Below are 16,743 nucleotides of genomic sequence, written 5' to 3'. Positions count from 1 at the left end.
TGTCACAGGGACAGAAATAGATGTGAAATCTTCTGAACAGGGGAACAGACAGCAAAACAAACATTAGAGGGGAGTTAACCTTTCCCTATGCTATCCAAAACTAAAAAAAATGTTTGGCTAGAGTTTCCCCTACAATATGTACCAGTTCCGACTTACATACAATTTCAACTTAAGAACAAACCTACAGTCCCTATCTTGTACGTAACCCGGGGACTGCCTGTAATTAGCCATTTAGTTATTAGAAATATAGTTGGTTTGATATAACCATAAACGGTGAAGAAAACATGATGCAGTTGAGCTTTGTGAAATGCATAATGGGCAAGTGCTTGTAAGAGTCAGAAGTCATTACATTCACAATATGTCTGCATAAGTGATTGTTGGACAGCATGTCATCTATACTGTACTGTTTGTGAATTACTAGTCAGGCTTTACCACTTGTGGACTAGATTACCTTTTCAGGTCCCTTCCAGCCCCTACAAATCTGTGATTCGATACCTCTGAAATAAATATATGGTTCAGTGTGTGCAGGGTGTTGCAGTTAGCTCCAGTTAGGGAATAGTTTCACTTCATTAGGACTATGGGTATGTCTACTCAGCAAGTGGGTAGAAGTGATTCCCAGTGTGGGTGCAAATACATGTGCTACCTCCGCTTGAAGCTAGTGTCTAGAAATAACAGTGTAGCTGCAGCAGCTGGGTGTAGCCATCTGAATACAAACTCACCTGACCTCCTGTGTATATGCTGGCATAATTGTCTGTTAACAATCTAAAGTTCACATGTTTGGATATGCCACTGTGAATGCATCACACACATTAGTGATTTGCTTTAGCATTTTTGTCCTGGAAAACATTTGTGGGGTGTTCAGATTATCATGTACAAGACTGCAAGGTAATCCAGCTAACTGGCAGTCAGTTAACTCGGATTCAAAAGCCCCTCTAATGTTGACAAATCCTTAATCGAGTTTCAGGGGCTAGCTGAGTTAGTCTGTACAGAAAAAAACAACAAATGGTCTGATAGGACTTTATAGACTAACAAAACATGTAGATGGTATCATAAGCTTTCATGGGCACAGCCCACTTCTTTAGATGACCGGAGTTTTGAGTTTAGGATGTGCAGACCCAAAATAAATAGGAGAGAAGGAAGGGGGAGGGAGGAAAAAAGAAAGGGAGGTGGGAGACAGGGAGCAGAGGGTATAGAAAATCAGGAAGGTGGAGGGAATCAATAAGTATCTGAAGATTGGGTAGTTAAAACTAAACAGATAAGAATCAAAGTCAATTGATTGTGTAGATTCCTATGTCAGGAAGGATACTAAGCTGCTTGCACCTTCACTGACTGTTAGGTTGATAGTGTCCCAACCATCCTTCATCAAGATTGAGTCCATTAGCATGAGAGTTGAGAGTTAAGCTTGATCATTTTACTTGCTGTAGGGCTGTTCTTTAAGTTGTTGATCATGATGTTGGGCTTCTGTGGTGATCTACATTTCCCACAACCCACTCATTGTATTCTGTGATGTAACTAAATTGAATGAGCATATGCTCTAGGATGTTAAAAGTACCAACTTTTGTGACAATAAATAGAATTTAAAAGCTGTGATCAACTAATTAATTGAAAGTGTGTGTTCATTATAAAATAAAAATGTTTATGGTTCGCAAGACCTAATATTTTCAGTTGTTTTGCATCAACTGTTTCAATGTATCTATTTATGATAATGTTGTAAAATGGATGTAAACAGTGTTCTCACAGCCGTTTTGGATGATCAGATTGTATGTTGAGTTTTTCATCTTTGTTATATTTCTGTTGTGGTCTAGTGTCCTCCAGGAATGAAACAGCAAGTTTTGACTTTCTATACCAAGCTTCTAGGAAGAATACGACAACCTCTTCTCCCACATATAAATGTACATAAACCAGTGCAGGTACTGTTCAGGTTTCAAACAATATTTATTTTTGCACATGGAATTTAGTGGCTTTGTCTCTGATCGGGTTTTTTTGGGTTTTGTTTTTAATCCCCTAAGTGCAATAATAATTTTAACCAATTACAGATTGGCACCTCAGAGTTACTAGAGTACAACTAATAAATAATATCTCCTACATCAGTGGGACTCTCAAGTAACTCTGTTGAAGTCAGTGTACCTTATGTCATCAGAGAACTGCTTTGTGGAAAGAAATCAACCCAAAGTGCCTGCCAATAAATAGGCTGTTGGATTTCTTCTACTTTAATTAATCTTTTCTTTCCTCTCTACCTCCTCAGAAATTAATCAGACTTTGTGGTGAAGTTCTAGCAGCACCGACAGAAAATGAAGAAATTCAGTTTCTCTGCATAGTATGTGCAAAGCTGAAACAGGATCCATACCTGGTCAACTTCTTTCTTGAGGTTTGTAGGTCAAAGACTGTTTTGAAATATTCCTATAAACACTAGTACATTACAGCCAAAAACACTTTTGTCACTTTCTTCAAAATATTCAAGGGATTTATTTTGATTTTCTGTTAGGCCTGGTGTACATTGGGGATAAGTTCAAATTAAGATACGCAACTTCAGCTATGTTACTTCAACTCCAGTGATGCAATTATCTTCATTCGATTTTGGTCCTGCCAACACTGTGGGAAGTTGAAGGGAGCGCACACCCTCCCTTCGATTTCCCTTACTCCTCATAGAGGCAGGACTACCAGCATCGGTGGGAGCATCATCTCAGTTTAAATTAGCATGTCTGTACAAAAGATTGGCTTCAATCTTATCTGTAGTGTAGACATGGCTTTTGAGTGACAATCTCATTCTTCTGTGTCACAGCTTCATTCTGAACTCGCAGTTTTTTTTTCTCCTTGAAACCATGCTTCATACCACCATTAAAGGGCACTCTCCAAATTAGAAAAACACCATCTTAGTCAATGAGGAAGTAACCATGCCCTGAATGTAATGTGAGAGCCCTGCATCCAGGAATGAAATTGGACTTCTTTCTTTGTTCTTTGCCTCAGGCTTTTGAAGTCTAAGGCTAGGTCTACGCTACAAAGAAAAGTCGGAAAAAGTCGGAAAATCCGCAATTTGCGTATCTTTTTCTGCTTTCTTTTCGAAAGAGGCTTTTCCAAAATTTGGCGTGTCTACATGGCACCACATTTTGGAAAAACCTTCTCTTTCAAGCCATCCCCACTTCCTCGTGAACCAAGGTTACAGGGATGGTGAAAAAATGTGTCCACTTTTCCGAAATTTTTTTCAGAAAAGCGGACGCGTTCCTTTGACGTGGTATCCTGGAAAAGAGCTGCAATCTAGACATAGCCTAAGGCCGTGTCCAGACTCAGGGGTTTTTTCGGGAAAAGTAGCCTTTTCCCGAAAAAACTTCCCCTGCGTCCAGACTCAAGCCGCGTTCTTTCGAACTTATTTCGAAAGAACGCGGCTTTTCTTTCGATGGCGGTAAACCTCAATTTACGAGGAAGAACGCCTTCTTTCGAAAGTTCCTCTTTCAAAAGAAGGCGTTCTTCAATGTAAAGAGGCCGTCTTCGAAAGAGAGCATCCAGACTCGCTGGGTCTCTCTTTCGAAAAAGCGGATTTCTCTTTCGAAAGATCCGTCTGCAGTCTAGACGTGATCTTTCGAAAGAGGCTTTCGAAAGAGCCTCTTTCAAAAGAAGCCTGCAGTCTAGACATAGCCTAAGTGACTATCCCAGAAGGCTTTGAATGCATCTTGCAAAATGCTGAGGGCCTGCCTTGGAGGATTGGGCCCTTATTTGCTTGTAATACATGTGGTGTGGAGTATTAGCTGGAATAGCCACAGTGCTGACTAACTTCAAAATTAAAAGACTGCACAGCAGGAAGATTTGGAAACTTCAGGATACTACTGAATTTCAAAGAGAGTTCTAGGTTCACTGATTTTATCTTAGAGCTCAGACTAAGCCGTAAGAGATTATTGGAAGCTCCCATGTTTACCAGAAAATGCTTCTAAACCTCGTAGCCCATGGCAGTGGTCTTCACAACTTCTAGAGAGGAGTTATTTCACAAAGGACATTTTAGATTTGTTTTATTAGAATGCAGTGTTTTGACTCTGAAAGGCCATGCCCATAGCACTTTCAGGAGCTGTAATGTTGTGAAGTGGTGTCTGTCTCAGACATGTAAAGGTACCTGAGAAGCTACGAAGGTAGCTGAAAATCTGGTGCATCACTCCAAAACTGTACCTTCCAGTTAAGGATGTTAAGAAGTGGGTAAATGACTAATCATGTACTCGATACAATTTGTATCAAGTACACAATTAGTTGATAAGGGACCCCTCTATGGCTCTGCAGTTTAAATGTAGTAGGAGCCAGGTGCGCAGGCAGCCAGGCTCCTACTACATTTAAACTGCAGAGCCGCAGCAGGGGTAGGTCCCACACCCAGCGTGAGCCTGGCTCTTAGTACATTTAAAAGTTTCAGAAGGGTAACCAAGTTAGTCTGTAACAAGAAGAACATAAAAAACAATGAATAGTCTAGTAGCATCTTAAAGATTAACAAAACATGTATATGGTATCATGAGCTTACGTGGGCACAACGCACCCTGATGCAGAGGCAACAAGTGGGAGTTGGGGAGAGCGAGTAGTCGACTAATTGACTATTCTTTTACATCCCTACATATCAGGTATGGTGGAAGTTTTTGAAGTGCTGTATCTCATCTACTGCAAACCTCTTTCGAAAAAGAGCTTCTAGACTACAAGCAGTACTTTTGAAAAAGCAAGCCGCTTTTTTGAAGGAGAGCACTCAGGCATTCTGGATGCTCTTTCAAAAAAGCACAGTTTGAATTACATAGTGCCTTTTTTCAAAAGAGCACTTTCGAAAAAAGGCGTTCTTTCTCGTAAAACGAGGTTTTCCGCGGTCAAAAAAACTGCCGCGTTCTTTCGATTTACTTTCGAACGCAGGGGAAGTTTTTTGAAAAAAGGGTACTTTTTTTTTTTAAAAAATCCTGTAGACTAGACACACCCTCAGAGGAAAGCACTGCTAGAAAGCACTTAATATGTATTTTACGTAATCTTTTTAAGGTGATTCAGGATCCTGTCCTGTACTCTGACAGGAGGCAGGAGAGTAGCTAAATTGCATGGCTAGATACCTGCAAACTTAAATATACACAGAAACTCTAAATGCATGTGTTCTGATGGACAGATGTCTGCACGTTACCTGCAGCTGCCAGAAATAACTGAGTTTTACCCCAGCCCATCACTCTACAGCAGTGTTCCCCAACTGGTGCTCTGTGGAACCCTGGGGTTCCGCAAAACTAAGGGTTCCACGAAGACCCGACACTTCCCCCGCCCCTCTCTTAAAGAGACAGAGCTGCGGCAGGAATTGTGGTAGCAGGGCTTCCCCCCCCCCTTGATGAAACGCGGCGCCAGTTTTCTTGAGTTTTGTTGTTTTGCTCGACGAAACACGGTGGGGCCCTAGGGGTTACTTGGCCAAATAAAATTGGGATACACTGCTTTAAGGGGTAGTTAAATACTTAAGTCTTGTCATACAGAGGTTATTGTTCTTGATACAGGTTCTTCCCACTTATAGATAACAAGAAAAATACTCCAGGAGGTTCAGCAATAGCAGATTTAGGGATGGTATACATTAATATACTCCAATTGCTTTGTAGTCTTATGCCTCTCAGAGTGTAGAAAAGACAGTTTTGTGTTCTTTGAAACCCTGATCTTTCCAACGTACCCCAAAATCATACTTCTTTTGTACCATGGAGTAGACTGTAAATTGTGATTCCTGGGTTACCTCCCCTAGGGCTTCTTTATATTAGTGCACAGGAGCAATGCAGAACAGTGTCTCCACAAAGAATGCACATCAGCTTGGCAAGTGTTCAGATAATTTCTCTAGTTTGCTGTCTGGTTGTATTATTCCTTGCTGGTTTGTATGTACTAAAATCTGGTAACCCAACTGATGACTCTTACATTTTTACTTGTCCAGTGTTTGAAATAAATGTGACCTTAACATAGATACCATAGGATTTATAATCTCTTTACTGTGATCACTTGAAAAATTGATCTTAAGCTTATGTACAGTTTATGCATCTAAGGCTATACCAGAAGAACAGAGGATCCTTGTCCGACAACCAGTTTTTCACTTGGTTGTGTAGAACACTAATCAAAATGTCTCTTTTACGTACACAAAATATATTTATAGAAAGAAGGCTGGGTCACATTCTTTCAAGGTAATAAAGCAGATGTCCTGTAGCTCTTGAGAAAGTTTTATAGAGTACAAGCTGTACAATGATAAATTAGCACCAACTTACCCTCTGTGAAACCTACTGGACTTTTAAAAAAAATATAAACTGAAAAACTGTATCAGTTGTCTGAGAGAGGCTTTCACTTTGAAGGCAAAATCTCTAGAAGCAGCGGCTCTGTGTCATCATATGATTAGAATTGGAAATGGTGTTTCCATAGTCACAGAGATAAAAAGGATTGAGGTCTTGACCTGAAAAGCCATGTTTTCTATTGAATCTGCTAGTGTCAAAAGGTGCTCGCATAAATAAATTCATGTTGGAGATTGGACAAATCAAATAGTATCCATTTCAGTTGTTTGATATAAAGAACAAGGGCATCTCTTTTCATTTATCTTTGACAAACTAGCATAGAAGCAGCCTTAAAACAGGTTGGTATAGAGCTTGGGAGAAATATAGATAAAAGTATGAAATTTCTTAAATTTAAACATTCATGTGGTTTTGCACCCATAACATACTAAGCGACTAATCTATCTAGTCTTGTTAAAGAGCTGCAGTAGAACTTCAGAGTTATGAATACTAGAGTTACAAACTCACTGGTCAATCACACACCTCATTTGGAAGTGGAAGTATGCAACAGACATCCACAGAGACAAAACGAAAACAAAAAAACCCTGCAACCAAATACAGTATAGCACTATGGTAAATGTAAAGTATTAAAACAGTAACGGGAAAGTTCAAAAGAAGATTTGACAAGGTAAGGAAAGTGTATCTGTGCTTGTTTCATTTAAATTAAGATGGTTGAAAGTATTTTCTTCTGCATAGTAAAGTTTCAGAACTGCATTAAATCAGTGCTCAGCTGTAAACTTGAGAGAACAAACATAATGTTTTGTTCAGAATTACAAACATTTCAGAGTTAGGAACAGCTTCCACTTGCAGGGTGTCCATAACTTTGAGGTTCTATTCTACTTGATGTGTGTGTTACATAAACTTTTATTTTAGTAAATTTCTGTTTTAGGGCAAACAGCATTTTGATCAGTATAATCTCCTGTCCTAATGTAATGCTTTTCAGAACAAGTTAAAAGCTTTGGCTTCCAAAGAATCAGCAAGTGTAATTACTGAAGACATGGTAAAAAGACAAGATACACTGGTGACGGACACAGGACAGTCTTTTCAACCAGAACAAATAGCTAGTGCTGCTGGAGCAGAACACATAGAGAAGGAAGATGATCTATCAATGAGCCTGGATGAACTAAATGTCACTTCATCACCCGAGGCTTCAGCTGTTCGTCCAAACCAAGACTATAATTTAGTGAATTCTTTGCTAAATCTCACAAAAAGCCCAGTAAGTCATTTTTTATTTTACTCAGTGTGGTAAAATGAGTAAAGTGTTTTAGATGTTTCTCTAATGGAGGCATTTACAATAGATGTGTGTATATAAATAGTTTAATTCTTAAGAAATAAAATATTTTGCAGATGGGATGGGTTTTTTGTTTGTTAGTTAGTTTTGGTAGACTATTTCTTTTGCAAATTTCCAGGTCAAAAAAAAAAATTCTCAGAAATTGACTTTAATCTGATATTCATTTGGATCAAATTGTTTAAGGATTGTATGCTTCCAAATAAGGATGTGAATGGGTAATGTGTTAACCTGTTACCAAGTGATGCTTACTGGGTACCAGTTAACTGATACCCAGGAGCAGCCCATGGCCTGCTGAAGGTGGAGGGCTGCTGCAGCACATGGGGGTCAGGAGTTGGCTATTGCGCACGCAGGGGGGCTGGGAGCAGGAGCTGGCCCCTCTGCGCTTGGGGCTGCTGGTTCCTGCTGCCAGCCCCCAAGTGAGGAGGTCAGCAGTGACAACCAGAAGCCCCACATGCAGCTGTAAGGAGGGGAAGGTGGGAGTGACACCCCACCTAATGGGTTAACCAGTTAAATCTAAGGTTTAACCGGTTAACTAATTAACTGGGATTTTTCCATCCCTTCCCTTCCAAAGCAAGTTGAGTGGGTTAATTAGATTACAGAGACTGGAAGAAAGGGCTAATTTATATAGTATCAACTAAACCAAAGTAATAACAAATGTACTTTTTGTAAAAACTTCAGTAGACCAGATTCTGTGTGTGAACTTGATTTCTTGTCAAAATCACCACTATGGTTTCGATCCAGGTCCCACTGAATTCAAAGGGATCATTTAGAATTAACTTCCGGGGGAACTGGGTAAGATGTACTGTGATGGTGTCCAGAGCAGAAATTTTTACATACTCCATAGTTGTAAAGTGGTGTTTTACATTAGCGCTATAGGTTGAACCTAGGACTCTCTGGTTTGGCAACATCCATGGTCTTGAGGGACCATGAATATTGTTGAATCAGCAAGTGCCTTGACCAGAGAACCCTGGTGGCTGGAAGCAGGAGCCAGTTGGGATTCCGGTGTCAGAAGGGCCAGCAGCCAAAAGACCAGCCGGGAGCGGAGCCAGTCCAACAGCTGGGAGGGTGGAGCAGTGACTGGTAGGAGCCCAGATGGACCCAGGAGCCCAGCTGGGATTGGAGCCATGGTGGCAGCTTGAGGGCAGGGAGCCTGGCTCGGGCTGAGAGCGAAGCCGGGTGTCCAGGGCCGGAAGCAAAGTCAACATTCATGAGGGGAACCTGGAGGCCGGTGGCCAGGAGGGAAGCCTGGGGGCTAGCAGCAGAGGGTCCAGAATTGACCTCTCCTGATCCAGCAATATCCCTCGTATGGGACCAGTCAGGTCCTGAGGGTGCCGGACCAGAAAGGTCCAATCTTATAGATAAATAAACTTGAGTGTCGTGCTTATTATATCAATAACCCTCTTCAAGAGAGAGATTTTTAAAACAAATTTAGTAGAAATGACTGTTGTAATTTCTGAACAGGAACATCAAGAAATCCATTCAATCCCTCTTTTGCTCTCTGTTGAAGATCCTTTGGTTTCTTGTGTATGACTTTAAATGACCATTCTTTCTGATTTTTTTTTTTTACCTCTTCCATGTCTGGTTTCACAGGATGGCCGAATAGCAGTAAAAGCATGTGAAGGCCTCATGCTCTTAGTAAGTTTGCCAGAGCCAGCAGCGGCCAAATGCTTGACCCAGAGCACTTGCTTATGTGAATTGCTGACAGACAGGCTCACTACACTCTACAAAGCCCTTCCTCAGTCTGTGGATCCATTAGATCTTGAATCAGTCGAGGCAATTAACTGGGGGTAAGACTTATTTTTGTTGTTAACATTTTCAATAATTTTGCATCACATACTGAAACTAAATTCCTACCATTAGCTAAGTCCTTTGTAACAGATATGGCACCATGCAAGCAGTTTTATTAACAGAATTAAGATACAATATAGTATTCTTAAAACTTGAAACATACTTTGCACTGATTATTAAGTTAAGGACAGGTTCAGCTGCCAGTCCATGCGGTCAGTTATTTGAGGGCAGCTTTCATTGAATGAGATTAGAGCTTTGTCTGTGGTGTAGCTGCAGAATTACGTCTTTTATTATTTTCCTGTTTAAATGTCAAGGACATAGTAAATTCATATACAAACTTTTTGGTGCCTGCAGTTAGCACAGAGATCCAAGAGAAGGCAGGAAGTATGCATTTGATGGAGGACTGTTGCAACATTTTGCAAAATCAAGAGGGCAGATACAGTTATTGCATAACTATCAGCACTGGGCAAAAGATAGTAGGCTTGTTGTCCTAACTACTTTTATGTTAGACTCTAAATATGTTTACTTTGGAATTCACTTCCTCACATCCTGCCCTACCATACTCTGAGCTCAGTATTTGATCCTAGTCTGTAAATTCCTACGCAGAAATGATATATCTGATTTTAAGGCATTTTTTTTTTAGCGGCCAAAGGCGGTTTAAGATCTAGTGGCTGGAAATAGAAGTAAGAAAAAAATAAAATTAAAAATAAGATGCAGTTTTATAATAGGATAGTCAGTGTTGGAATATCTTACCAAGAGATGAGGTGAATCCATCCTCATTGGAGTCTTCAAATTGAGATTAGCTGTTGTTTTTTTTAAAAGGTGTGCTCTAGTTCAGACCCAGCCTAAGGAATGGGCTTGGTAGTGTTCACTCACATAGTATGGAAGAATAATCCCTCTATCTAAGGAATGACTAAATCAATTTCTGTGGCCTCTGATACTTTGGAGGTCAGATTAGCTGACCCTTCTAATTTTAAAACTTGTTCAAACATTCTAGATCCATCCATGTAGACTTCTTCTGCTGACCATACCAAATATACCTTAGCATGCAATTGAATTCAATAGAATAGTAGCAGTAGCACTACAGAATCTGTGAAACACCAGCAAGAAAGCTGTTAATATTCCACCTTTTCTCTCTTAGTGCAAGCTTGCTCCCATTAAAGCAGAATGTTGTCATAGAATTCAGTGGAAATAGTATTGGACCTTGTATTTGAAATGTGTCTTTTTTTCTCTTGTATCCCCTAGTTTGGATTCATATAGCCACAAAGAAGATGCATCTGCTTTTCCAGGAAAAAGAGCCCTGATTTCATTTCTCTCCTGGTTTGACTACTGTGATCAACTAATTAAAGAAGCACAAAAGGTTTGAAATGTTTGTTTGCATAAACATGGGTAATCCAAAACTAGTTTGGCAAATATATTGTTCCACCTCTCTTGAGTTTGAAAGATAATGTTTTTGTGGCCTGTGTTTTTAGACTACTGCTGTTGCTATGGCAAGATCTGTACGGGAACAATTTTTTGTTGGTGTCATGGAGCCCCAGCTGATGCAAACGTGAGTGGTCTCGTTGTATGTGAAACAGCGGGACAGAAAACAGGGCAAGTTGATCATTTTAGTTGGAATCCAGTAGCTTTCTAACAGGAATCATTTTCTTGTTCAGTTCAGAGATGGGAATCCTTACATCAACAGCACTTTTGCACCGTATTGTCCGTCAAGTCACTTCAGATGTGTTGCTGCAAGAAATGGTTAGCTTTATACTTGGAGGACACAGAGAACCAGAAACCTTGACAGATATCAACAGACATCCATTGCGACACAGGTTAATCGAGCACTGTGATCACATATCTGATGAGGTGAGAAATCATAATATCAGTGTTTCTGAAATGCTGTTCTGCTGTGGAAAGTGACTACAAAAAATGGCATTGTACGATTCTGCTTTGTCAAGCAGTTTTACAAGTAAAAAGATAGAGGGTGGGAGGATTCTAACTTAATTATCCAACATACTGTGCACCACTCAGATTCTGTTGAAGTCAGTGGTGGGTACAGGTGCATAGTACTTCTGAAAATGCCACTTTTATGTAGGTGCCTAACTTCAGGCATACTGCTTTGAAATTTGCAGCCTATGATTGCAGCTATAAAATCTCCATGGCACTTTGTCTCAGTACTGTATTTTATCCACTAGTCTTTTTAGGCCTTGATCCGATACCTGGGTCTACACTGGCACAGGGGCCCGCCATGTTGGTCTGGTTGTAGAAAAAGGCTATTCAACTTCGGAAGCCCCGGGGGACACAATGATACTTACAGCACATGCGGTCCGCAACTTAAGAGTGGTTGCATATACATGCAAATATATAAGCAAATATATGCAAATAGCTTCTTTCACACTGACGGGCATGAATACAAAGATTAAGGCAAGACTGCACAACACACAAGCCCCATTTAAATAAGTTCTGCTGATATTAATGAAATGCAATATTTACTCGATTTCCACCCATATGACAGCACTTTTAATGAGCAATGACAGTCCAGGAATGTAACTACTAAAACGCGTATCAACAGAAGACCATTACATTGACTCGCCATTGTGAAGCGTGTTGCCATTGTAGGCCATCTTCAAAGGATCCCACCTGCGGGAAGTGTGTTGAGCCCCATGTAAACCCAAACCATACCGCGGGCCACAAACAAACAGTCCACGAGCCACATGTGGCCCGCAAGCCGCGTGTTGAGTAGCCCTGTTGTAGAATAGGGCTACAACATCTGTCAGGGATGGTGTAGACGGAGTTTGGTCCTGCCTTGAGGGCGGGGGGCTGGACTCGATGACCTCTCGAGGTCCCTTCCAGCTCTATGATTCTATGATTCTATGAATCAAAGCCTTATATTGTAAATTCTTTGGGCAGGGTTACTCTCAGTTTGGTACAGTTCTCCTCTATTACAGGCCTGTAGCTATCGGAAGCTACATAAAAGATAAAAGTTGTTATGGATAAATGTGTATATTCTTTCTGATTTCTGTGTGGTCTGTTCACCTACATGAATAGCTCACCCAGTATAATGATGTCCCAGTCCTGATTGGGATCTTTGGGCTTGTCTATAATAGGAAAGATTAATGAGAACAATTTCCCAACATGCATAAACAACAGCTACTTTTAAGTAAGCTAAGAACAGTGGTGTAAATAAACACTGCTTGTATTTATTTAACTCCTTTATTTTTTTTATGTTGCAGATCAGCATAATGACTTTAAGAATGTTTGAGCACCTTTTACAAAAACCTAATGAGCATATTCTTTACAACTTGGTTCTAAGAAACTTAGAAGAAAGAAACTACACAGAATATAAACCACCCTGCCAAGACGATAAGGATGTGGTGGAGAATGGACAGATAGCAGGAGCAGTGTAAGTGGTTTTTTGTTACATTGGTGAGGGACTTCACAATGGCTGAGTGCAGCTTTCACTTCTTATTTGGAAAAAAAATTAAGATCAGGTTTTCTTTCTTTAGGTGAAATAAAATTGAACCTGGATAATATTTAGTTGTTCTCCTTTGCCCCTTGTGTTAACAGCATGTCAAGTTATAACCATAGTTAATGTAGATTAGTTGTTTTGCAGTTTGAGCAGCTTTATGTACGTGATTAGAACAATGATAGCATATTAGCAAAAATGTCTTTCTTACATAATAACACACACAGGTTCTGATTTAGATTTAGCAATTTGCACAGGCTTAACTTTAAGCACACAAGAAATGCCACTGACATCAGTGGTGTTGCTTACATACTTAAGGGTAGTTATATGCTTAAGTATCTTGCTGAATTGGAACCACAGCATCTTTAAGCTTCATAGTGTTTCATATGTAATCCTTACCAACACCCTTTTGTCCTTGATATATGAGAATTATCCCCTTTTTTATAGATGGGGTAGGGGGCAGGAATTGGGTCAGAGAGATTAAGGCCCAGAGCCTCAAAGGTATTTATTTAGGCCCCTAACTTTCATTGATACCAATGGAAATTAGAACCACATACCTTTGAGGATCTGGGCCTAAGTGACTTGTTATGCAGAGGCATTTGGAGTCAGAGCCAGAACCAGAAGTCCTGGCTCCCCGCTCAGACCACTAGATTGTGCCTTTTTTTTAAGTTAGTTATCAATTTATAAATGTTGATATTGTGTAATAATAATTGAGTTAAATGGTATCCTAATTGTGATCATCTAGAATGTGTGCTGGCTGGTCAGCAAAGAAAAATAGACCATGTGCCTTTGATTCAGAAGGCGTCCTATCTACGCTAACATTCTGTGAATTATTTTGTGTGTCTGTGTAATGTAAACTTTCAGAGACCTGGAAGAAGATCCATTATTTACTGATCTTTCTCCGGACAACACGTTGTCTAATCCTGAGTGGCTAAGTGCTTCTCCTCCCATCAGCCCAGAACATCCAAAAAATGATGGGAAAACTGAAGTTCATAAAATTGTAAATAGGTGAGTTGGAAAACTAACTTTAAAAAGCTGTGCATCATTTAAATCAGGTAAGTAGTTAGCATAGTGCTGATCTTTATAACTAGGGATGTTAGCGTGTAATTTAATAGTCATGTAAGTGCATCAAATTTTAGTGGTTACACGACTATTTGATAATCCCTGGGGACAGGAATGATAGCCAATGTGCTCCAGTCCCACTCCTGCATTGCTGCCTCTGTATCAGCCGGTTTTTAAAGTGGCTCCCCTCACGGATTGATTCCCTCTGCCACCCCACTCTATTGCCTCTGTATCAGAAGCAACAGTTCAGGGTAGCAGGTGGGAGCCATTCCGCGAGGGGAGCCAGTTTAAAAACTAGCTCCCTACGCAGACTGGCTGCCTGTCATTCTGCACTGCTGCCTCTGATACAGGGTGGCAGTGGCCCCTGTCCATGGGGAGTCCAAGATCCCTGCAGTCCAGTGGCTGCAGGGGTGAGGGATGAGAGGCACTGCCGCAAGGTGACCTCTGTCCGTGATGACCTGGGCTGGCCACATATAGAGGAGGTACGGCAGCAGCCCCTGTCTGCAAGGGGTCCGAGCTTCCCACGGACAGAGGCTGCTAGAGGGGGATGAGGGAGGCTGCTGTGAAACATGGTATTTGGTCAGTTAATACATATTAGCAAAGCAGCACTGGCTACCTACCAACCTACTCCAAAATCAGTGGCTGAGAGAGCCAGGAAATAGCCTGAGACCAGTTGATATGGAAGGGTATATCTACACTTGCACCCTCTTTCGAGAGAGGGATGCAAATGAAGACATTCGAAATTGCAAATGAAGCCAAGATTTAAATATCCCGTGCTTCATTTGCATAATCGCATTATGACGCTATTTCGAAATAACAGACGCTGTTAAGACGTGGTTATTTCGAGAGAAAACCCTTCTCTCAAAATAACTGGTAAACCTCATTATACGAGGAATAAGGGTTATTTCGAGAGAAGGGTTTTCTCTTGAAATAACCGCATCTTAGCATCTGTTATTTCGAAATAGCGCCATAACGCGATTATGCAAATGAAGCACGGGATATTTAAATCCCGGCTTCATTTGCAATTTCAAATGTCTTCATTTGCATCCCTCTCTTGAAAGAGGGTGCAAGTGTAGACATACCTGAAGTTAATACTTGCTCTACTCCCCAGATACAGCTGCATCTAGTTTATGGTGGAGATGGTTTAGGGCACAGACAAAACTGCATCTGTTAAACTACTTATTTTTATTTCCATCAGTAGAATGGAAATGTTCTGGGTATTTGCAGTGCTTTGATGAAAGAATGAACCGTTTTTCATACATAATAAGATCCACATGGCAGATCTCACACTCCGGTATTCCTCTCTTCCTACATATACAGAACTCCCATTGGCATTCATACATGTAGAGAAAGCTGTACATTGGATACAAGATCTGTAAACCACATTTTCTCTAACTCTCTAGAAACTGTGTAATGCTAGTCATTCCAAGGTAGTGGTTTTGGATAACAGTAAATGTCAGCAGTACTTGTAACAGGAACATATAATTACAAATAATCACTTTAAGTTTTTAACTGTTCTTTCATCACAGCAAACTGACAAACTCAGGATTTATTTCCTAAAAAAAATTAGTCATAAATTTTCACATGAAATCTCTTCTTTTATTTGATTCATCAGGCTTCGAGCCTAATATAGTCTCATCTTTAGCAAATGCTAGGAATTGATTATAACTTTCGACTTCACTTTTGCTTCCTGACTTTCAGAAGTCACTTTCCCTCTCCTGGCTCCTGTACACTCGGTGTTAGATCTACAAATTCTTATGCACACAATTAACAGAAACCATAGTTGAACTGATAGATGTGTGTCAGAACATTTCATAGCCCTTCTTTCTCTCACAATGTTACTGGATAACTCCCTATGTTAATTGGACAGATGGGTCATTTTTGTGTCTACCACTCATGTATTGATAATGAAGAAATACTGTCCTACCATTGTAGGGATAGATTTATTTATTAATGTATTTTTCTTTCTTTTTAGCTTTCTCTGTCTAGTACCTGAAGAAGCCAAATCGTCCTACCATGTAGAGGGCACAGGTTATGATACCTACCTCAGAGATGCCCACAGACAAGTATGTCACACAAACTACAGCTTTTCTTCTTTTTCTTTGTCCCTCTTAATTAGACAGTACTCTGGATTTTGAGTAGCATGTGAAAATTTACAAATAATTTGGGGACATGTACAGTACTATTAAAATATTTGAAGGTAAGCTAGTAATGGAAAGGGTGGAAATTCAATTGCCTTGGACTAACTAGGACTTTACCTATAGAGATTTTTAATTGAGTTCTGAATCCCCCTTACACAGCTCTCATGGGAATTATAGATGACATTAAATGCGTAAATATTCATGTGACAAACCTGCACTACATATTGGCTATGTCTAGACTGCAGGCTTCTTTCGAAAGAGGCTCTTTCGAAAGCATCTTTCGAAAGAGCCTCTTTCAAAAGATCGCATCTAGACTGCAGGCGGATCTTTCGAAAGAGAAATCCGCTTTTTCGAAAGAGAGCACCCAGCGAGTCTGGATGCTCTCTTTCGAAGACAGCCTCTTTACGTTGAAGAACGCCTTCTTTCGAAAGAGGAACTTTCGAAAGAAGGCGTTCTTCCTCGTGAAACGAGGTTTACCGCCATCGAAAGAAAAGCCGCGTTCTTTCGAAATAATTTCGAAAGAACGCGGCTTGAGTCTGGACGCAGGGAAGTTTTTTCGGGAAAAGGCTACTTTTCCCGAAAAACCCTGAGTCTGGACACGGCCATTGGTTTGTAAATTGTCTTTGCATTTATCTGCATTCGTCTCGATTAGAGGAGTGCCTGGCAAGATCCTTGAAAGAACTTAGTGGATGTTAAAATGCTGTAGAAGAATTAAACAGCCCTGTGCTTTAA

The 16,743-nt window shown here is 40.4% G+C and overlaps 1 protein-coding gene across 2 annotated transcripts in view; it reads left to right on the top strand.

Annotated features, from left to right (window-relative positions):
- Positions 1-16,743, top strand: part of FHIP2A (FHF complex subunit HOOK interacting protein 2A) — a 59,786-nt gene that overhangs the window by 21,165 nt on the left and 21,878 nt on the right. For both annotated transcript variants that reach the window (XM_075935415.2, XM_075935414.2), the window contains exons 4-13: positions 1,806-1,910; positions 2,246-2,368; positions 7,225-7,497; positions 9,163-9,359; positions 10,606-10,720; positions 10,833-10,909; positions 11,016-11,208; positions 12,576-12,745; positions 13,673-13,816; positions 15,846-15,936. In XM_075935415.2, the coding sequence (XP_075791530.2) occupies positions 1,806-1,910; positions 2,246-2,368; positions 7,225-7,497; positions 9,163-9,359; positions 10,606-10,720; positions 10,833-10,909; positions 11,016-11,208; positions 12,576-12,745; positions 13,673-13,816; positions 15,846-15,936 (1,488 nt within the window). The remainder of the gene's footprint in view (positions 1-1,805; positions 1,911-2,245; positions 2,369-7,224; positions 7,498-9,162; positions 9,360-10,605; positions 10,721-10,832; positions 10,910-11,015; positions 11,209-12,575; positions 12,746-13,672; positions 13,817-15,845; positions 15,937-16,743) is intronic.

The sequence above is a fragment of the Pelodiscus sinensis genome, chromosome 8 (genome assembly GCF_052426305.1).
Source record: "Pelodiscus sinensis isolate ZL-2025 chromosome 8, ASM5242630v1, whole genome shotgun sequence".
NCBI lineage: Eukaryota > Metazoa > Chordata > Testudines > Trionychidae > Pelodiscus > Pelodiscus sinensis.
This window is presented reverse-complemented; position numbering and strand designations above follow the sequence as displayed.